Source organism: Bacillus rossius, chromosome 1 (genome assembly GCF_032445375.1).
Source record: "Bacillus rossius redtenbacheri isolate Brsri chromosome 1, Brsri_v3, whole genome shotgun sequence".
Classification (NCBI taxonomy): Eukaryota; Metazoa; Arthropoda; class Insecta; order Phasmatodea; family Bacillidae; genus Bacillus; species Bacillus rossius.
Genome location: NC_086330.1, coordinates 243410507 through 243434496, shown reverse-complemented (window position 1 = coordinate 243434496; position 23990 = coordinate 243410507). Strand labels below are relative to the sequence as shown.

Here is a 23990-nt window from a genome sequence, read left to right as displayed (position 1 = left end):
AGTTATTACTAACTTTTACAGGGGTCAATTCTCCAGGAAGTAATTTAACAGTTCAAGTTAACGTTTGAAGACTAAATAAGAATTTACAGTCTCTTGATAATCTTTAAATTGTATGATGATTTACGGATATTCAATTTTATAATTCCTTTATCAATGTTAATGATACTTTAAATAAACAGGATTAAACTCATTGTGGCATAGACATAATTAACCAACCTCACTTGTTGAATACGAACTGTCCTGCAGTTCTTGAATGTTGTCCTGGATTGACACTTGGAAACTGATGTTGTCTGTTCCTTAAATTATTATAGTTGGCTGACTATAACTGGAACCACAACTAGTTGGTGTTCTTCTTGTTTCTCCGGGTAATTTTTTTTGTGATCGCGATGTCGTATGGCTTCCTTCCTTCCTTCCTTCCTTCCTTCCTTCCTTCCTTCCTTCCTTCCTTCCTTCCTTCCTTCCTTCCTTCCTTTCTTCCTTCTTTATTTTCGGTAATGGCACTCGTACTGGGACTAGATAGATTTCTTGAAATATATAATCTTCAGTTCTTCTTTCATAATTTCCTTACGTCTTCTCTTTCAATCAATATTCTTCATAAGTTGTATTAAATAATTTTCAGAACACATTTTAAATCGGCTATATATATTTATGAATCAGTCTTCTTTTCTATTCAAAATCATTCTTACTAACGTTCTCAAAAAATTGTTTTCTTTTATTCTTTCCAAACTTAGATCCTCTCTCTTTATTTATAAATCAAAGAACTGTAAATTCTTATATGGTTCACAATGATATTCCGAAAATTACAGCTTGAATTTTTGAATATTTAAACTTTGCTTTTTAAATGGCAAACAAAACAAAATACCAAAGATTATCCACCTACGGAAAGATGGGAAACTCAATGCTATTTATTATGCTACTAGTTCTACCCTAGCGCTCCAAGTTGTCACTCGCGGAACTAACAAAAAAAAAACCGGCGGCGGGAAATTTGAATGTGGACATATGTGTGGTCTATTTAAAATATTTTTTTTTATGGAAATATTTCAACTAACATATTTACTTTGACAGATGAATATCTTTTACAAAGGATACTAAACAAGCAATTCTACAAGTAGAACGATTTGTATAGTTATTTATATGAATATTCAACTGTAAAAGTAAAATTGTTAGTTTTATTTCCTCTAAAAGTTTTGCTTTGTAACATAGTGTGTGTGGAATTTAAAAATACGTATACACACATACATTTAATTAAATTTCTAAATTTATAATATATACTCGTTTTAATTACAGTAAATAAACCAAATGAAAAAAAATATCAAATAAAAAAATTGCCACCTACTACCATTAGCTTACCTCATATAAAAAATTAAGATTTTGAATTAAAGCTTTACATTAATTGTTGTGAAAAACAAATTTGTATTACTGGGTTATAACTAGGTAAAGGCAAATGGAAAACTATTTTACAAAATGAAAGCACTGATAAAAATATACCAGTATCAAGTCCATTGTTTCTATGCTAGGCAAACAGAAGAATCACAGGAATATGTTGTCAATGTATTGCATCTTCAAAATTGGACAAATTAAAAATATAAGAACAATGGGTTCAATTTTTATTACAACTTAAATTGAATAAAAAAACACATTTTTTAATCTTTATTTATTAACAACTTTATAATTTGCTAAAGGAAAGAAAAAAAAAACATTTGTGCATGTTTAACACCACAATTTACTCGGACTTCATAATTCTCTCCAGTCTCCACTATTACTTTCTTGAGTATCCTATTTAAAATTTGAGAACACCTGATTCGGAATATCTTAAGGAACATTAGTTGTTAACAAAAACACCATTTTCAGAATTTTCAATATTTTTCCTTGGTTGAGCACCTACTCTAGAAAATTACCCACTAAATTTTCAGGGAAGTAGCATTATAGAGTTAGTTTTCCTAGGCATGACTTATTCAACAAGAATGGTATAATGATATATAGCAAGTGATATAACACATGGTTCTTACAAGTATACATTAAAAAATATATGTATATATAAATTGGTTCTGAGTTAATTCCTCAAACAAAACCAAAATCAAAAACTGAGTGCCTGCAGGTGCATCCTGAATTCTGATGGTAATTGAAAAAAAATGTATACTTACCTAGTTTTATTCAAACATTGTTTTCATTCAAATTAAAATAGTGGTATCAAGGATGGTAACTAAAGTAAGAACAACTTGTAAAGACAGGCATTTGTTTGTTCTGTCCCACCACAATAATGTTTTCAAAAATAATGACTAGATACTTTATGGCCATCTGTGTTTGTGGTTATATTGGATACTGTAAGTTTATTTATCATGTGTGCTTATTGGCTGCATTTGGAAGCATCATTTAGTGCAGACCCTGACATCGGCTAATAATATAATAATCCCATCAGCGACAGTGCTGAAATACCTTGTTACTCATCCTGGTTTACATGATATAGTAGAAATATAAATGTAGGTATTCTAAAAAAATAAAAATACAAAGTGCATAAACATAACAAAAACAGCCAAAATACAAGGGTATACGAATTCTTTGCATTCAAATAACATTTTGAAGAAGTATTACTAAATCAAAATAGCTGCTTCAAAAGCACTAGTATATGGTTATTTCATTTATTGCTCTGAAGTCTAAAGTATCCACCATCCTGTTATTACTAAATTATTATAAAAAACATGTTTTTTCTCACACACACACATATATCATTTGAAGCAATGGCAAATGCATGGTGTGATGGCTTCTAATCACTAATATAAACCCTGCTTTACAAATAGATTTTTAATGCTAAAACATTTACAAACAATTCAAAACGTGAATCTTTTCTAACCTATTTCACACACAAAACAGAATTATGATTCTCATGTTATAAAATACTAAAAAAGCAGATACAAAAATGAGAGTTGCTTGCAACATAGGATTAATAAGTGTTTCACTCTAATATTGTGGGATGTTACTTAGGTATTCAATTTGTACAATTCACATCTACTGTAAATTTTTTCAAAGTATTAAGTTTTCATACGCCTAGTAAAATTAAATTAACACTACATTGTGATTATGACTTCTGAGTTATCACGTACATATGCACTGCTGTAATATTTTAATTATAATTTACAATACCTATCATTGCTGTTCAGCATCTTTAAATAATGACATAAGAGACACAAAAAATTAAATATCAATCCTTGTGAACAGTGCTTAAGTTTATGGGATAGTACTATAATGTGAAAAATATTAAATAATAATAAAGTAAAATAAGATAAGACTTCAAATGCAAAACCTCCATCAACTCTAAATTACTTTGTGAGAACCGTAACTAATTATATCATTAACGTAAACCATGTCTTTTAATCAGCTGGTGGCAGCATAAATGATTGTAAGGATTTAGTACTTGTTTTAGACAACACTAATCTTTGGTCAACACATAATATATGTTTGGAATTGCTAAAACATTACAAATGTGGCTTTTCTAAAAATAAATAAAATTTTAAAACGGCATTTTGAAATGAAGACTGTAACCCAAACAAGAATGCCATTTTTGGCCAATATTGTTTTCCTATCACAATGCCAAAGCATTTAAAATGTAGCTGACCTAACCTAACCAACCTTTCACTTCAATTTTGTAGCACAACTTTGCTTGTTTCTTGGCGTTGAATGTGTCCACGAGTCCGAGACGACACTATTTGCAGGGAGAAAATCATCATCCAAGTAGCCAGAATTGTCCTTTGCTACAGGTACTGCTCCAAAAATCAGAGTTGTCTGGTTCTCGTCTCAAAACTGATTTCTTACAAAGTGGTTCCCATAAAGGTACGAAGATGTCATACTTTGTACATCAAGTTTAGGATTCTTTGCAACGCCAGCCCATTTCTGGTACCTAAAAATATATATTTATACATTGTTAAATGATTACAATTTTGTCATAAAAGTTTTAAAAAATTCTCAGAAATGTTTAATGTGCTGGTGGAAGGACATTCCAATATTTAGGGTACTTCATTAATTAAAGAACTTTTTTTTTATGTAAAAGTGATGTTGATTGCTAAGTGGCATGTTTATTAATGTATTTAAAATGAAGAGTTTGATTAGGTACAGTCAGTGTCAGTTACATTTGAATGCTATTGTCTTATGCTAGACATAATGGAAAAATGCTTAAGTTAGGTGAAATAAAATGCTTACGCTAGAAAATAGAAGATATCACCCAACCCGACAATTTTTAATTTCCATGTAACCCACCAATTTTTCCTTTTCATCGAACCTTAGACAACAGAATTCTTAATGTAACTGACTATACATAACCAAATCTTTCTCTCTAATGTAAATAAAAAAAATATAACTATCGAAGAATTGTTATGCCGGAAATAAAATGTACGTCAAGTAAAGAAGTACTGGAAATATTGTGTTACCCTCCGACAAAAAGCATTGACGGTAAGTACAGAAACATAACTGAGGTGAAGTTAGATTCAAATCTCATACGTTTCCGTACGTAAACAGTTTTCAGATTTTTTGGAAATATTTCATCCGAAGTTGGTTTAAAATCAACATTAATTCACTTCTAAAATGCGTTAACTTATTCTCTATACCCTCTTACAGTGAACATACAATCATGATTTTCACGAGATATTTAGTTTTGTTACCTCTCTTTCGAATTCCTAGGAAAACGAAATAATTTCGAATTCCTGGAAGTGGATGGACATCCCAAAGCAGCACACTTCCTACAATCCAAATAATTCTTTACCATTTTGCTTAAATAGAAAAGAAGGTTAACCCTTTTTAACTTAACTTAACCTAACCTAACATGAAAACCCGCCATTTTCAAATATCAACAGAAATAATAATAACAATAATAATAAATCGTTGACAGTAAGCGCTCCAAGTTGTCACTCAAGGAAACACAACATCGTGCACAAATTGCACATATAAGTTTCACGGGGCTGAAAATACTAAGTTAAGCATACATTCCATAGACAAACCAATAATTTAAGATGTGTTTTAAAATCAAATGAAACATAGAGTACAAATTCACAAGTTACTAAGATAAAAGAAATATTAAATAAAATAAATATTTACATTTCTATAAAGTGTAAAATTATCCTTTATAAAACTCACATAATCTTATACTTTCTTATACTTTGTGAGTCATTGCCCAACACGCGACCTATCGGTGCATTTTTCATACAATGACTGATGAAACTCAGTTCATCACCAAGCTTACACAAAAATCTACTTAGCTGGGGACTTCCCCAAAAAACTGCCTTACCATTGGCTACAACATTTATTCTTACAATTACTATTTATTTGTACCTCCCCTCTTTGAGGGCTTGCCCTCACTCAGTGACATGTCTCGGACCTTCTCCTACACCTTCCATTTCTTTTTAATTTCACACAGAATTCTGGGATTCCCATAAGATTCCTACGCAACCTATACATGTATGCCTCTCCAGTGATGATGCAACTTAAAAAACTATTACACTAACTATTACACAACTATTACTATTACAGCCAGCAGCCTATCTCACACAAAGAACTGGCCATGCTACACTAATGACAGTGGAAAATTACGTTATCGAACATTTTACAAAGACAAATATACAATACTGAAGAATTATATGAAACATATAAAAACTTAAATAAGAGGCCAAACTAGTAAAAATCCAGTTAAATAACTATTTCAAAATTAAATAAACTATCAGAAACATTAAGAAAGCATGAAGCAATGTAAATTCTGTTTATAAAATAATCAGTAAAACAAAAATGCTTCTTAGAAAGAATAACAAGCTGTTACTTAAATTATATAAATGAGAACTAACCTCAGTATTTAATATAAGCTAACATAATAAATTATAAATTAAACTATTTACCAAGTGGGAAGGGCAGTAACCTGGGTTGTGCAAGTATGAAATCCATTATGTAACTTTTCGCACAGCGGATCTAAGTTGTTCCAAAATATGTAAAATATATTTAACCTATCTAAGGTACAAGTTTCAAGTTTACACTTTTGGTTCACATTGTCTTGAACTCCAAAAAAGAGTAGGGGGGGGGGGGAAGGGAGAAACTATGTCCAAATTTTTGCTATCTCAGAGCTAGTGCACTGAGATTCTCAGGGTAGACGAATTAAGTAAAAATTATTGACGGAGTAACGAATGGTGCTAAGAAATTAAGTTTGCCGCTGAATATGGGTTGAATTCCCCAACGTAGCCATGTTAATTTTTAAAGTCTTACACATAGGAACTGAAATAATATATATTGAATTGTAAGGCACAATATTTTTTATAAGCAGCAATTAATTTAAAAGTTGGCTAATTGTAACTAACAATTTGGCTTGGACAGTATAATACTCACGTGAATGAAAACAATATAACCGAATTGAGAACCTCCTTTTTTTAAGTCGGTTGAAAATTAACTTGTTTTCATGCTTATCAAATATAATTTTCCACGTAGATCTGTTTGTTTACTCTTACTTTTAAGCTGAGGATTTTTTGCCTAACTTATACTTACATAAAAATAAACACATTTCTTGAATCAGGATAGTTTAGTTTGCAAAGCGTCACTTGATTACATTTCAAATTGAAAAAAATTGGAAGTTTTTGTAAAGCACATTATGGCACAAAATATTTTTTGCCCAAACACACTTTACAGTAAATGGAAGAAATAATTAAAACTATAAAAAATTTGGGTTCACCTTCTCTTCAAACCTTTCGCTTTTCGCAGCACATCCATGCATCTCTGAATTGATAGCACTGTTCTTAGCTTTCTTCTCGTCGTTGACACAGTACTCCGCACCATTCAGATTATTTACTGGCACGGAGGAGGTGGGGTCAGATTCCGTTAGCCGAAGATGGGTCCGAAGTAATGGCAACAGGGCAGCCGGCTGCACGCTCCCGCGCGCAAGACAGGCGCAAGTGAACCTACTCGCGGCCAGAAAAAATAGCTGAAAATGCAAAATACGAAATATTTCTTGTTCTAATAAAGTTAGCAGTATGCCACCGCTTACTTTTTTTATCTTTACTTTAAAAGGAAAAATTCTGCAGACTCTAAATATTTGTATATCTTACAGCCTGTTTTTTAGACCACTTTTTCGGTTTTCCTTAATTTTAAAAACGTAAAATAAAATACTTATCAATATTTTTTCTACAATATTAATCTGACAGATGATTTCTGTTGTAAAACTGCAGCAAACAAGCCAAGTACGAAATTTTTATTTGAAAAATTGTAGAAGATGTAGAAAACACTTTTTAACCTACAATTCCCTATCAAGTCGCTGGACCAGGGATGGCCTTAACATGTAAAAATTTTGTGGTTGTGGTAAAATTTATGTTTAAAATATTTGTTTCGGCTAGTTCTGTACAGAAAGTTATTGTATGCTGTTGTATCTGTGGTGTATATGTATGTATGTAGGAGAAATGGTAGAATGATATGAAGACTTGTTGTTAGGGAGAACAATAGTTTACTTTTACTATTTTTAATAATAATATTTACTAAATTTCATACACTCTCCTACATTCTGTTGAAAGGCTCTCAGTGTAATAAGGTTTAAATAATAAATAGTTCTCTTTGGCTATTTATTGCTCTGTCAAATATATATATATATATCCTTTAATTATTTTTGAAATTGATATCTGGGCGCCACCCTTATGTACGACTTAATTTCCTTAATATGTCAAGGCTAATGTAGTGTGGTACATAAGAGAAAGATTAAATATTCTCACACTTTAAATCTTCAAAAAGGGCATGAGAATAAACAACAGACAAATTGAAATCATAGGGAAAACATACATGTGCACTGAAAAATAACAACAGGGTAACATATGGTTAACACAAATATTCTTTAATCAAATAATAATATAATTAATTTATGGTTGGACCAGTGGTATACCATTCATATTTTCTGAAATTACTGGAGTTATGTTGCACACATGATGGAATAAAACAAAAGTCCATATAGTTCAAATTAATTATGTCTGTTGAAATCTCAATTTATAATCAGAAATTAGCGTGAGAAAAATAATGTTTATTTGTTGTGTTCGTGATTAAAGTTAATTTTTATATACCGCGGCTGAACTCAATAGATAATTGCGGTAAAGCATTGTGAGAAATCTGTCTCAGTTCACCTCTGGGTGTTTGAACTAAATCAAGTGTAGAACAAGATACGTAATTGTTTTTAATAAAATGTTTGTCGTCTCAATAGGTTCTTTAACGTGCTCAACAATAAAATGCAATGTTTATAAGTCCGTTGGCAATATTACGATGCTTGTAAGTAGAAAAACAGTCCAATTAGGATAGCATCATGAGTCGGTATTTTACTTACGGTAAATCACTCCTAAATACACGTCAATTGGGACGTGCCCTAATTAAACAACATGTAATATAGGTTCATACGCCGTTTTAAACATCCTAGTTGTAGGACGATCTACCCAGATATTTAATTCAGTTGATTTTTGAGGGGATTTCAACCCGGGCTATGTAGCCATCATCGCCGTTGTTCCAAGACTCTTACCGTTAATTCAGTAGTGACGCTTATCTTAAGTAACACGGCCTCTGATTGGCCGAAACACTACGATTGTTAACTTAATTACCACGTCAAAATCAAACACAGACAATATACAATACAGATTAATACACCAAAATGCCTTAAATTTAAAATATGATTTTCCAACAATGAAAGTTTGGTTATGTAAATTATGAATAAAAAGTTCAATTTGCCGATTAAGTCCATTGCTCCCTAGAGGGGTCTTGCTAATTGAGCTTCGACGTCACTCAGATTACACCATAGAGTATGGTAGTTGCAGATACGTCCAAATACATAACCATAGAACCAAACATAAAAATGTCAACAAATAATTATAATAATAATTAAAAATGTTATTTAAATAAAACAAAACACTTTCTGTGCGTGAGACAGTCATGTTTCAGCACGGTGGTATTTTTGTCTTTATGTTGTTGAGTAATAAACAGCTGACTTTTTTTATTAACTGTTAAGGCTTTTTGAATGTATTAAAGTTGTTAGTTTAAAATCACATTTACCTTTATTTTAATTGATGCTGAATAAGTAAGATTTTCTGCCTGCCTTCTCTATTTATCAGTTTTTTCACTGTCATATAAGTTTGCATGTTAGCTTCATCTCTCTCAGTATTATTCTTGACAACTTTTGATGACAACTTTTCATGATGCTATTCGCTGTAGGATCTTATGGTATATTTGTGAATTTTTTTGCCATATGATATTTTTAGTAAATGTGCTTTTTTTTTATAGTTCAGACATATATTTATAAATATGAACCTTAGTATTCCTCGGCTATTATTACAACCTCATTTCTTATTATTTTTGCATATTCTATATATTGTAATATTCTCTCTGGTACTTTTGGTAGCTATTGGTAGTATGAAGAATAAGATGTGTAGTGCAACAGTGAAGTTGATGTTAGTAATGGAAAAGGCAAGGTGGCTAGTGAGAGCTGAAGTGTAGATTGCTGATGGCAGCGTGTAAGCCTGGTGTGCCGGTGTAGACGACCTTCATGCTGCTACTGCTGCTCCTGGCGAAGGGCTGGGCCGTCACGCGGCTAGAGCTGACCTACAAGCCCCTCGTCTTCCTCACCTGGATCCTGTACGGGGTCGTGCAAGTGCTGCTGTACGTCTGGAACATGGTGAGCTCTGAACGCATCTCCACCAAGTTCAAGTCAGCTCCAGTCAGCTGGAGTTGCTTGCAGAACTTTAATTATTTAAGAATTACATATTGTTTGCTGTAAAAGATATAACACATACTTACGTGAGTAAGCATGTGTTTATGTATAAGTTTTTTCCTTAGGCTATTTGAAAATTTGCTTTTAAGTTATTAAAAATATTCCAAAAAGTATAGTGCACTTATATAAGCTATGTGTTGGGATCTGAAAATCTCGTGTCCTCAAATTATACTTATAGCTGATTTTATTTTCGAAAAAAATTTTTTATGAAATTGCACCAAGAAGTCTACTGTTACAAAGTTGTTCTTAAGTCAGAAGCTGGCTAACAGAATGGATGAAAGCATAAATTTCTGTAAGCAGATATTTATTTTCTTATAAATATATCTGTTGTGACATATTATTTGCTTTTGTATTTTTTAAGTCATACAACGAATGTGTCCTAAAACTTGCGAATCATTAGCTTTTTATTCTGTAAAATATTTCTTGAATTGTTTTCTCACAAAAGTACTCATATTTGCTGTTCATGAAAAATGCTTTAAAGATCACTTTTTGTGGTCCAAACTACAGAGCTACCAACATGTTAGAAAGTAAATCAATGGAAAAGAAAGTTTAAGTAGCAGTAGTGTAGCATCTTTTCATCAATTTCTGGAAACAAGTTCTGGTGCAATCCTTTGTTAATTCATAAAATTTCATTTACGTACAATTTAAAATGTAACAACATAACAGGTTTTGTTTAATATTAGTTCTGCTTTTAATAGCTTTAAAATCAGGCTTCATACAGACAGGAAAAATCTTAAAACAGGGAAAACTAAGGGAATTAAAAGGTGTTTAAAAAAAACCTCAAAAATCAAACAAAACAGTTTCAGTAATTTTTTATAGTATTTAGTATCCTAATGTGTTATACCAGTTTAATCATAAATTTGTGTGTCATTATTAGAGACCTGAAAAAGGAGTGGTTATGTTTTCTTAAAAGCTGTGATAATTTGTACAAAGATTACGAAAATAAGTTAGGTTATTTTATTTTAAGTGTGCTTTTGTTTGATGACTTAAAATCTTGGGAAAATAGTTGTAACCTATAGCTTATTAATAACTTCCAAGAAATTTTATTTTTTATGTGTTATTTACTGCATTTAATACTTAATGTGCCAAAATAATTTGAACTGTCAATGTTAATTTAGTCATCAAAAGACAGCATAGGGAACACTTCGACACCATATTTTTCTGTATCTACAAAAACTTTTCTGGTACACTTCATTTGTATGAATGATTTACACGGCTGCTTTTAAAACAGGAAGAGGCAGATATGAATTCTTCTGCCACTGCGGAAAAAAAGAGGTTGTTCGGAAATCAGGTATTCAAAGAGTAAAAGTAAATAATGCAGTGATCAGGATGTTACACCCCACACACCAACTAGTCAAAATATTCGGTCTGGAGTGGACACTCGTAAACCCTCTGATAAAGAAATTTTACTAGAATTTCTGTTAGGTTATGGTTAAAAATTTTAAAATTAAATGTCGTCAAATAAAAGTGCACGTAAAAATAAAATAACTCCACTTATTGTTGTATATTTGGTGAAAAATAACATTCATTTTGAAAACAAAATAGCCTTTTTTTTTTCGGGTCACTAGTATGGCCGGTGGAAGTGCCAGAATGAAAGTGAGCAGGCGGTCGATGATGGAATAAGTTACGTTGAAAGAGTCATTTTGAACAAAATAATTATTAAAATTAACTCATTCGTAGTTGGTTATGGATTTAGATTTGTGGAAGACTTGAGTAAAGTTTTCATGTTTTTTTGGATCATAACAATGTCTGTATAGCAACACTTGGTAAAGACGTGTTTGTGAAAGCCTATTGCTATCCATGGCAAAGAAAACAAAAAGGACAGATTTACTTACTTTCGTGGAGAGTTAAACGTACTGGTTCTGAAATCTCTCATGCATACTGTGAAAGCAGGGCACATATTGTTGATTTACTTCTTGTGTAGAAATGTTACAGTGCATACCTGTTCATATCTGCCAAATTGTACGATTTTCCCGTAATTTGTACGGAAAATAATTCATATTACGATTGTACGGAAATTCGGAACATCTTACGATTTTTGTCTGTTCAAAAATGCTGTATAATATTTTAGTGACCATATAAATGTACCGTTTGAGCAGCATTTGTTATTGTTTAACAACATGACGTCCGCGATGATATGAGAATAATGTAATCAGAGAAAAATCGTTCCTAAAAGAAAGTAATTGTTGTAAGTTTCGTTGGTACACAGCAGGGGTGATGGCAACTGATCTTGCTATGCTTTTGTGCGGAAGAGTCATGAAAGTAATTTTTGTAAGTTTTGTTGTTACACAGCAGGTTGGCTGGAGACGAGTGATAACGACTTAACCGTTTATGTACGAGTGCGGTAAATATTTTATAAATTAGCGCTTGTACGAAACGTAAGATAATATGATTTCATAATGGCTACGAGTACAGGGTGGCCACTCACCGGGAAAACCGGGATTTATCAGGGAAATCACATTGATCGGGAATTATCAGTAGATTTTCTGTAATTATTAAGGATTTAACATGAAATTACGGAATTACGGAACATCGCTGGTTTATTACGGAAACGAGGCTTTGTGCTGCATGGTAACGGAAAAAAAAATCTGTTTCTGATGTGCATGTTTTGTGAACGCAGTTCGAATACATCACGTGGTTGCGCAGATAACGGAACTAATAAATGTGCGCATGTACTGTCGAAATAAGTAGATTAATTCTTGTGTTTTGTAATATAAATGGTATGGTATTATGTCCGTTGTACGATACAACTAGTACATATTCTCGGACTTATCGTTTGTTAACTACTTACATCACGATAATTTTTGTACGGTACTTTGGCTAACCTGTGTTGTTTTAATTACTTTCTTGAAAGCCATTTTTTTCATCAAAGTGTTTTTGTGGTGTCTACAGACGTGAAACCTTTTTATGTTGTTCGATAGTGTTGTGTTCTTCAGTACCGGTTGTAGAAATGAAGCGTGTGACAGCAGAATGTGTATCTGGGGCAAAAAAAGAGAACGTTATTCTTCAGAACTTTTGACCAAACTATTCAAAAGAATGGCCATGCTTGTCATTTTAAAATGTTTCGGAACGCCACGCGTTTTGTAATGTATGCACGTGTGACTTTTCGATTGCACATGGTGGAAGAGATGACTGTAGACGGCATATTGATTCAAAGAAACATGCAGAACATTTTATAGCCGTGACGAGCAATAAATCTTTATTGTCGTTTTTCGCTACATCTGAAGAAACGAAAGTAACAAACGCAGCGTTATTGTTTACAAGTTTTCTGGTAGAACACAATTTACCGATAGCAGTAGCCGATCATTCGGTTAATTTGTATAGAGCTATATTTCCGGACTCAAAAATTGCAAAGAAATACAGCTGTGCGAGAACAAAAACATCTGCCTTAGTGGAGTATATGGCTGGTGAAACTAAAAGTGAAATTGTTGAATCTTTAGTAAGTGGACCATTTGATTTAGCTACCGATGGGAGTACTGATTGTAATGCAGTGAAGATTTATCCATTAGTTGTTTCATTTTAAAATCAAACACAAGGTAAAATTTGCACGGTACTGTTATCCCTTGTTGAGAGTACAGACAACACATGATATGGTATTTTCTCTGTGCTGAATAAGGAATTTGAACGTTTTGGAATTTCTTGGAAAAATTGTGAAGCGTTTGCATGTGACAATGCCAATAGTATGATTGACACAAACAAAGGTGTGGTAGCATTTGTTAAAGAAAAACATCCCGCTATTGTTGTGCAAGGCTGCTCATGTCACCTCATTTATCTAGCTGCTAAAAAAAGCCATTGCACAGCTAACAATTAGCATTGAGACATTTTTGGTTAATATTTTCTATTACTTGGAAAAAAGTTTAAAACACCAGAATCATCTGAAAGTGTATCAAGAGGTTTGTGGGGCAAAGTCACACAAAATCTTGAAATATGTTAGCACACGTTGGCTCTCTCTCCTAGATTCAGTTGACAGAGTGCTGGAACAATTGGAGACACTAAAGCTATTATTTTGTAGTGATCCTGAAAAGAAAGAGCCTTCAACTTCACAGTATGAAAATGTAAAATCTCTAATGCAGGACCCACTTACGAAACTTTACTGTTATTTTCTTAGCAGTTCACTTCCTGTTTTCAACCAAGTAAATTTATTTCTCCAACAGGATGCTTCTGTGATACATGTATTGCAGAGAAAACATTTTGGTTTGTTGACAATTTGCTTGTTTGCTTTATCATTATCATAAATGAAAACTGTAGTGTGCATTTGAAATTGCTGCAATTTGTAACAAGATATGCTAGTGTGTATTTAATTAATTTTTATTTGTTATTTGTGAAGAGACATAAAACAAAACACAGACTGCAGGTCATTGAAAGGGATGCTATAATGTAAAGTGACATATTTAAAATGTATTACCTATGTTATTTAACGAACTTCCGTATATATATATATATATATATATATATATATATATATATATATATATATATATATAAATATATATATATATATATATATATATATAATGAAGAAAATACAGCAGGGTGCTAAAATGTGAGTAATCTCTTTCTATAATATTATATTATTTCATCAAAATTATGTTTTTTTGTAATTGTAAATATTGGGGAAATTTTGAATTTTTAATCAGGGAAATCAGGAAAAAATCAGGGAATATTTTTGGTGACTGTGAGTGGCCACCATGGAGTAGTCAAAAACAATATGGACAGGTGTTTCGGTCATCTTACTCAGAATTATTTCCTTTGATTACTAAGCGTGAAAAAGTCTCTAATTTTGTGTTTTGTAGAGTTTGTCGTTGTGACATTATGTAATGTTTCCCATGGCGGCAAGCACGATATTTCCTATTACGTAAAGAGCTTGAAACATGCAAATAACGCGAAGCTTGCAGAAGAAAACAAAAAAATCAGTAGTTTCTTTTCCGTGAACCGTAACAGTGACAGTGATGTGATTAGGGCGGAATGTTATTTTACAAGCTTTTTAGTGGAACATAACCTTCCATTCAGCGTCGCCGACCACGCCGGGCATTTGTTTAGAAAAATGTTCCCAGGATCTGATATCGCAAAAATGTACAGCTGTGGGCGCACTAAAACTGCAGCAATAGATAAGAAGAAATGGCTTCCAATACTAGCACTTCAGTAGTAAAGTGTTTGCAAAGTGGCCCATATACACTAGCTACTAATGGAAGCAATGATGTTAGTAACTAGTTGTGTTTTGGCCATACCTTCATTGGAAGGTTCTTCTACTGGTAAAGATATTGGGCAGTTATTGCTATCAGAACTTGAAAGTATGAATGAAATAAATCAAGTACTAAATCAGAAATAGGACCGTCTGAAAACGTAGATCAAATTGAAATAGATATGAACATCAGACAGGGCGACGTACCAACACCGCAAATAGGCGAAGTAGATACGAGAATAAGGGAAACTACCACATCAGGAATGGAACAAATTTTTAGGTTCATGCGCGAAACGGAGGAGAAACGTAGACAGGAAAAATGTGAAGAGGAGGAGAAACTGGAACAAAAAGAATGTGAAGCGGAGGAGAAACGTATACAGGAAAAACGTGAAGAGGAGGAGAAACGGGAACAAAAAAAACGTGATGCGGAGGAGAAACGTGAACAAAAAAAACGCGAAGCGGAGGAGAAGCGTAGACAGGAAAATCAGGAACTATTAGAAAATATTAGGCAAATTAATACAGCCATGAGTAAAATTATAACTGACACAGAAAGAAAATTTTGATAGTATGTAATAGGTTAGAAGGAATAGAAAGCGATCTATCTAAAGCAGAAGAGAAAGTAGATGAAAAAATGAAAGAATATGAAAGTAGATGTCAAGATATAGCTGTAACTATAGTCGAGGAAAAGTTAGATATGACAAACAGACGTAATGAAGTAATATTTGAGGGAGTAGAAGGAAGAATCGGTGAAATCGAAAAGGAAATGCAGTTACGAAATACCGTCAGAGAAGTAGATGTAGATGTAGATGTAGCACATTCACAAACTACAATACCTGAAACTATTAATTTGACTAATTCCGCAGGTCGGAGATGAATAATAGCATCGTTCAAACAGCTATAACAGATCTAATATTAGCCTTACATCACCCAGCTAAGAAATGGTTAGACAGTATACCAACTTACTCCGGGATTAGCACGGAAAACCCCATGCGATTTTTGAGAGCATTTAAAGAATATTGTAAAACTATCGCACTACACGAAGCGGATAAGTTGAAATGTGTGAGTCACTGTTTAAAGAATACCGCTTTATTTTGGTGGGAAATGTTACAAGATACGGTTACAGAGTATGAAACATTTAGGAAATTATTCACACAACAATTTTAGAATACTAGGATTCAGAGTAATCTAAGAATCCAGTTACTTGCAGAAAAATTCGACAAGAAAAATAAAAGTTTAGATGCACATGTTAGTGAAATGTACGAACGAACCAGGTATTTAGATTGCAGAATGGAGGATGTGGAGTTCGTTGCACTAATATTATCACAACTCCCTATTAAATATCAATTACAGTTTGCCGGTAGACAATTTTTAAATATTGTAGAATTTAAAGAACAACTATTAGTGTATGACAAACTTGAAAAACTAGATAGAACGACGGTAAACAGGGAAACATACGAACGTAGAGAACCACATGAAGGTCCTAATAACATTAAACCGAATGTACCTCTGTATTCAAATTGGCACCAAAGGAAATTTGAAAATACAGGAGAACAGAGACCATCGCGAGTTAACCCATTGGGATTCAATAACTATAAACGAAATTGGTATGACAGAAATCAACACAATAGAAGGAACTTTTGGAAATATGGTAACCATAATTATAATAAGAATAATTATCAGGAATTAGATGGGAAATATAATTTTTCGAGATAACAAACGAGGGGAAATTGGAGAGGAAATGACAACTGTTGTAAAAACACACAGAATGCAGGAGGGGCTGTGACACAGATGACACAAGACGTACATGTAGTTGATAATACTCCACCGGATCAGACAAATACGATATTTCCGACGCAAAGAAACAAACAAAGGGATCAGTTCGCATTTAATTTGGATAAAACACCAGTGTGGGTACCAAACACGAAATTTATGTTTGAAAATTCAACACATCAGAACATACAAGGAGGAAGTAATGTAATGGGTTTTAACAACCGTGATTTTAACTCGAACGCGACATGGATCCACAAGAGGCGAACAAGCATACACAACCGTTAAACTGAGTAGGGTTAGAGAGGATAGACTCCGAACGTCTAACCCAAAACTAGAAAAGGGAGTCAAAAATAACTCTAGCGGTAAAATTATGAATATTTCTATGGAAGGAATCCTAAACAATTATGCACCATAATGTTGAATAACAATGACAGGGAATTTTTAAGCAATGAAACCAGCGAAGAGACCACGATTAACAACAAAGAAGCTTTATGTCCTAAAATCACGTTAATGATAAACGGAATAAAAGTTCCCGTATTATTAGACAGCGGGGCTGAAATTTCTTGCATCAGTTCCGACTGTGTTGAAATGATTGAAAGTACAGGTGTAAAATTACCTATTCTTCCAGTACCGAACTTAAAGATTATAGGTGTGGTGTGACTACTAAATTTAGCCCGATCATTAACAAACAGACAATATTAGAAGTGAATGGACTTGGAACAACTAAGTTAGTACCAGTACTAATTGGGAAAGGATTGGCGAAACTCATTATTCTAGGCACTGATTTTTTAACTAAATTCAAAGTTATATTAGATTTTGGAGGATGGTTAGTGACTTCTAATGACGACGGATTGTCATCAACCACTGCGGAAAATTGGCAATTTACCGATTATTATTTATGCACATTAAAAAAAGGAAAAACGGAAGCATAAATATGCTGTATAAACACTAAGGATTTAATAGCTTCAGAAGAAGATTTGAACAATGCTACATTAGTAATCTCGTTAAATGACGAAGAATTAAAAAGACGTTTATTTGAAGTCTTATTATTACATAGAGAAACTTTTTCTGACAAACCCGGATTAAATAAATTATACCAAGCTAAAATTGAAATTAAGGAGGAAGAGCCTTTCCACAAGAAATCATATCCCATCCTGGCCAAATATTTAGACGGAAGCTGAGAAGTATTTACAGTTAATGTTAGATTGGAAAGTTATAAAAAGAGCAGCTAGCCCTTATGCAAACCCAATCATTTGTGTTAGAAAGAAGGACGGAACGGTTAGATTATGTTTAGATGCTAGAGAGGTTAATAAAATTACGTTGTGAGATCGAGAGAGTCCACATGCTACGAGTGATATACTACGACTATATCTAGGCGTAAAATTTCTTACTACCTTAGATTTATCTGCGGGCTACTGGCAGATTCCACTTCAAGAAAACTCTCAAAAGTATACTTCATTTCTATTCAAGAACTACCAATATGTTTTTCAAGTGATGCCATTCGGACTTTGTAATGCTGTTGCAGAATTCACTAAATGTTTAGATGAAACACTAGGTACAGCATGTAGAAGTTTCGCCCGAGCCTATGTGGATGATATACTGATTACCTCTACCAGTTTTGAAGAACACCTGGAGCACATCCACTTAGTTTTACTCTTGTCTCTCTTGGAGGAAGCGGGCATGACTGTTAAACTATCTAAGTCCATGTTTTGTAGGCAGGAGTTACCATTCTTAGGTCATATACTTACTCCAGATGGCTTAAAAACATCTTCAGATAAGTTACACGCCATAACAAATTTTCCTATTCCGAAAAATGTAAATCAGCTAAGAACGTTTCTAGGAGTTATCGGATTCTATCGGAACTATGATAACCAAATTGCACAGGTGGCTTTACCACTATTTAGCTTGTTGAAGAAGGATAGAGCGTGGAAATGGGAACCAACCGAACAGACAGCCTTCGAAGATTTGAAAGCCATTTTTCTTAAAGAAAAGGTTATCTACTATCCAGTACAAGGAAGGGAATTCTTATTATATACAGATGCTTCTGAGTATGCTTTAGGTACGAAATTAGCACAATTGGACGAAACTGGAGTAGAAAAGACGGTAGCTATGGCCAGTAGGACGTTAAACAGCGCCGAAAGAAATTACACTGTCACTGAAAAGGAGACTTTAGCCATCATTTGGTCCTTACAAAAATTTCGAGACTTACTTTTAGGCGAACGAATTAAATTACTAACCGAAAACTAAGCACTGACATGTTTAAAAACCGGTAAAATTTTTGGTAGTCGATTAACACGATGGAGTTTACTCATACAAGAATTCGACATACACATCCAACATATTAAGGGTAAGGAAAATGTGGTTGCTGATTACCTTAGCATAATACCAGATTTATCTTCCGATGTACGTCTACACGAGAATCGCACGAAGAAATATCTAGTAGCGAATATGCTAGCTGATAAATTTAAACAAAATAAAGTTCTTACAAACATTGTCAGAAACTTAGGAACATTACAAGTTGAAGATGATTTTTGTAGATTAGTAACGAGTAAGTTACACGATACCGAAATAACTCACAAAATACATTTGAAATATTGTATTTCGGAGGATGGTATTTTATTTTATAAAATTCACAACAAAAAGAAATTTGAAGACGAATGGAAACCCATTATCCCTAAGCAAGTAATCTTACAATTAATTCGAGAAACTCAATAAATTTGGGGACACATCGGATCAAAAAAATTAGCAGAGTCATTGAGTAGACAGATATTTTGACCAAACTTACAGAAAACTGTCGCCAAGGTCACATCTTCCTGTGATCTATGTCAGAGGACAAAAAGTTCACACAAAACAATGGTAGGCGAATTACAATCGATCATTCCCTAAGCACCATTGAAGTTAGTGTTAGTGGATTTGTTTGGACCACTACCGAGTTCAGCAGCCAAAGTAACATACATATTTGTCATGATGGATATAGATATATTTTCAAAATATACTAAATTATATCCAATCGTTAATGCCACCGGTAAAATTGTGTATTCAAAAGTCAAACAATTCATAAATGAAATTGGCCAACCGAATGCCGTTTTGTCAGACCGAGGAACACAATTTACAGGAATAAATTTGGCAGGAAGGATTGAAGAAATTGAATTTTATTCCTACCACATCGTCTATAAGACATCCACAGGGAAACACAGTAGAGCGCGTAATGAGAACATTGGGGAACATGCTGAGGTCGTTTTGCCATGAATCTCATGTTGGTTGGAGGAATAAAATTCCTTTTATTGAATGCGTGATCAACCATACCGTGCATAGTTCGTCAGGTTTAACACCATATGAAATTCTTACTGGACAGAGATCTACTCTAATTCCAGAAGTTATAGTGACTAGACATACTGCAGCACTACCAAGTAACGAGAAAAAGGATCTGGAAGAAACCCTGAAAGAAATTCATGACATGGTAAAAGCTCGTTTAATAGCTGCCGCCGACGCGCGCAGAAGAGGACTGAAATCTTCAAACAAAATTACTTTAGCTTGCGGCGACTTAGTACTAAAGAGAACTAACTATAGTAGTCAATTTTGGGAATTGGTTACAAAGAAACTGTTCTTATTATATGAAGGTCCGTATCGCATAACTAATGTTATAAGAGAAAATTGCTACGGATTGGCAGATATTGACACAGGAAAAATACCTAATAAGTCATTTCAATGTAACACAATTAAGGATTTATAAAGATCCCAAGATGATAGAAAGTTCATTTTCATCTATATTTATAAAGATACCCTTAATTAAAGTTTGGAGGGGCAAAGTAATTGGTTATTTGAATAATTGTTTTTGCTTACACACTCACTGATGATATGAATGCATAATATTTGTATAACGTGAAAGTTTGATATTATGTACTTCGTACAAAACAAAAAACAAAAAAGTGATACATTTGTTTAGCTATATTTTAAACTAGAAAACATGTACATATTAACTTGACAGTTTGCTTTGTAGTGTTATTTGTTTGAGTGTTAATTGTATTTTAATTCTTGTAAATCTTTAACTATAATATGCGTTAAAGTTTAATTTTGTTTATAGTGTTGTTGTTGGAAGAATACCTCCTGTCACCATACACAATGTAGACATTCTTCGGAGGGGCATTCTATAAAGGTTGAACTTGGAAACTTTATAGAACAAGATGGAGGAACAAAATTAATGTATTATATTTTATATTGTCACCTCAGTGTACGTTTCTTTCTTTCTCTATGAACCATAAGTTAATAATTTTGCAGGTATATCTTTTAGTATTAAACTTCTTTGCTCAAGTAATTAGATATTTTGTTAAGCCAATAAGAAATGTATTTACCAGTTTCATGCATAATATTATACAACTAAATTTTGTAAAAAAACTCTGGTATTGGAGGAAGACAGTCGAACAAGAACTATTTCTCGCAAATAAAAATTTTGTTTGGAATTTTGACGGAGAAAAGAAAACGGGAATTAATATTCGAACCATCGTAGAAGCACGACGTATAATTGCGATACAGAAGAAATTGTAAATTATGGCATTTTAATTATTTAGAAGAATAGTATAAAATAATATGAGAAATTTACTCTACAGAGAATTGGAAATTATTTATTGATTTGAAGAGAAAGGACAACTTATACGAAGATTATAATAATTATTCAAGCGTTCCAGTTCGAAGAAAATAAATAATTTATACGAAGAATTTCAGGAAGTATTCAGGCGTTCCCAGGATGAAGAGAACGAACCACTTCTACGAAGATTACAAGAATTATTCAGGCGTTCCCAGGACGAAGAAATAGAAAATCTACGGAATAATCATCAGTTCGAGACCATCCAGAACCACCGAGAGGCGTTCCCAGGACGAAGTCGTGGATCTGCGGCGATGGTGTTCCCAGAACGAAGTCGCTTAACTGCTGTGCTGGTGTTCCCAGGATGAAGATGCGGATCATTCGATGCTGAGTTCCAGTATTAAGGAGTCAGAAACCGTACTAGATAGTAGTTCTATAACCCCGAACTATTACTACAGGTCGGTCGTATCTTTCTTAATGAATCTCGTATAACTTACAAACTTTTCAGAACTAAAACCCCGGAATATTTAAAATCATTAAATTCATTTTACGCACCAGTTTTCTTCTAATACCAGAATGTTGACGTCTCTTATAACTTGAGTTGCTATTTAAATATAGTGTTTCATATAATCTAGAGATCTAGCGATGCCACCATGACATACCCTGCTCTACCTACTGAATAGCTATGATAATGAAAATTACGTCACTTTGTACATAATTCATTCAATAATGGAAGACATTTAATAAAATAGGTGAAATGAGTTTGACAATATTTTACTGGTATGAAGCAAACCATTTATATCACGTTGTATTAATTGAATGACACTGAAAAGTAATAACCTTTGTTTTTCGTTCACTATACTAATATTGTGGCATTCATAGTTAAGTCAAAATATTCACACCCTTTTATTGTTTACTTTTAATTCATATAAATATTCAATTTATTACAACTTCTTAGAAGTTGTTGGCACCCATTAATTATCATTAAATGATTATTTCTTTCGATTTTATTTTATAAATTCATTAGAATTGGTCTAAGTATATTCAAGTTATTTGAAGTCAAACCATTTTATAATAGTTGATAAATTTTTTGACGGAAGTAACCCGTTTAGATTGGCTACCACAACGTGGGGCTTTTAACTCAAGTTTAGAGATCACACACACATGATGTCAGACGAAAACAGGAACACTTATTTCTTAAGGGGAAATAACTCAAGTACTAAATCAGAAATAGATCCGTCTTAAAACGTAGATCAATTTGAAATAGATATGAACATCAGACAGGGCGACGTACCAACACCGCAAATAGGCGAAGTAGATACGAGAATAAGGGAAACTACCACATCAGGAATGGAACAAATTTTTAGGTTCATGCGCGAAACGGAGAAGAAACGTAGACAGGAAAAATGTGAAGAGGAGGAGAAACGGGAACAAAAAGAATGTGAAGCGGAGGAGAAACGTATACAGGAAAAATGTGAAGAGGAGGAGAAACGGGAACAAAAAAAATGCGAAGCGGAGGAGAAACGTGAACAAAAAGAACGCGAAGCGGAGGAGAAGCGTAGACAGGAAAATCAGGAACTATTAGAAAATATTAGGCAAATTAATACAGCCATGAGTAAAATTATAACTGACACAGAAAGAAAATTTTCGATAGTATGTAATAGGTTAGAAGGAATAGAAAGCGATCTATCTAAAGTAGAAGAGAAAGTAGATGAAAAAATGAAAGAATATGAAAGTAGATGTCAAGATATAGCTGTAACTCTAGTCGAGGAAAAGTTAGATATGACAAACAGACGTAATGAAGTAAGATTTGAGGGAGTAGAAGGAAGAATCGGTGAAATCGAAAAGGAAATGCAGTTACGAAATACCGTCAGAGAAGTAGATGTAGATGTAGCACATTCACAAACTACAATACCTGAAACTATTAATTTGACTAATTCCACAGGTCGGAGATGAATAATAGCATCGTTCAAATAGCTATAACAGATCTGATATTAGGCTTACATCACCCAGCTAAGAAATGGTTAGACAGTATACCAACTTACTCCGGGATTAGCACGGAAAACCCCATGCGATTTTTGAGAGCATTTAAAGAATATTGTAAAACTATCGCACTACACGAAGCGGATAAGTTGAAATGTGTGAGTCACTGTTTAAAGAATACCGCTTTATTTTGGTGGGAAATGTTACAAGATACGGTTACAGAGTATGAAACATTTAGGAAATTATTCACACAACAATTTTAGAATACTAGGATTCAGAGTAATCTAAGAATCCAGTTACTTGCAGAAAAATTCGACAAGAAAAATAAAAGTTTAGATGCACATGTTAGTGAAATGTACGAACGAACCAGGTATTTAGATTGCAGAATGGAGGATGTGGAGTTCGTTGCACTAATATTATCACAACTCCCTATTAAATATCAATTACAGTTTGCCGGTAGACAATTTTCAAATATTGTAGAATTTAAAGAACAACTATTAGTATATGACAAACTTGAAAAACTAGATAGAACGACGGTAAACAGGGAAACATACGAACGTAGAGAACCACATGAAGGTCGTAATAATATTAAACCGAATGTACCTCTGTATTCAAATTGGCACCAAAGGAAATTTGAAAATACAGGAGAACAGAGACCATCGCGAGTTAACACATTGGGATTCAATAACTATAAACGAAATTGGTATGACAGAAATCAA

General features: G+C 33.2%; 1 protein-coding gene across 1 annotated transcript in view; it reads left to right on the top strand.

The window, feature by feature from the left end:
* LOC134527429 (transmembrane protein 145) overlaps positions 1-23990 on the top strand; it is a 68164-nt gene that overhangs the window by 16077 nt on the left and 28097 nt on the right. Inside the window, exon 4 of the mRNA XM_063360105.1 lies at positions 9521-9658. Coding sequence (XP_063216175.1) covers positions 9521-9658 — 138 coding nt within the window. The remainder of the gene's footprint in view (positions 1-9520; positions 9659-23990) is intronic.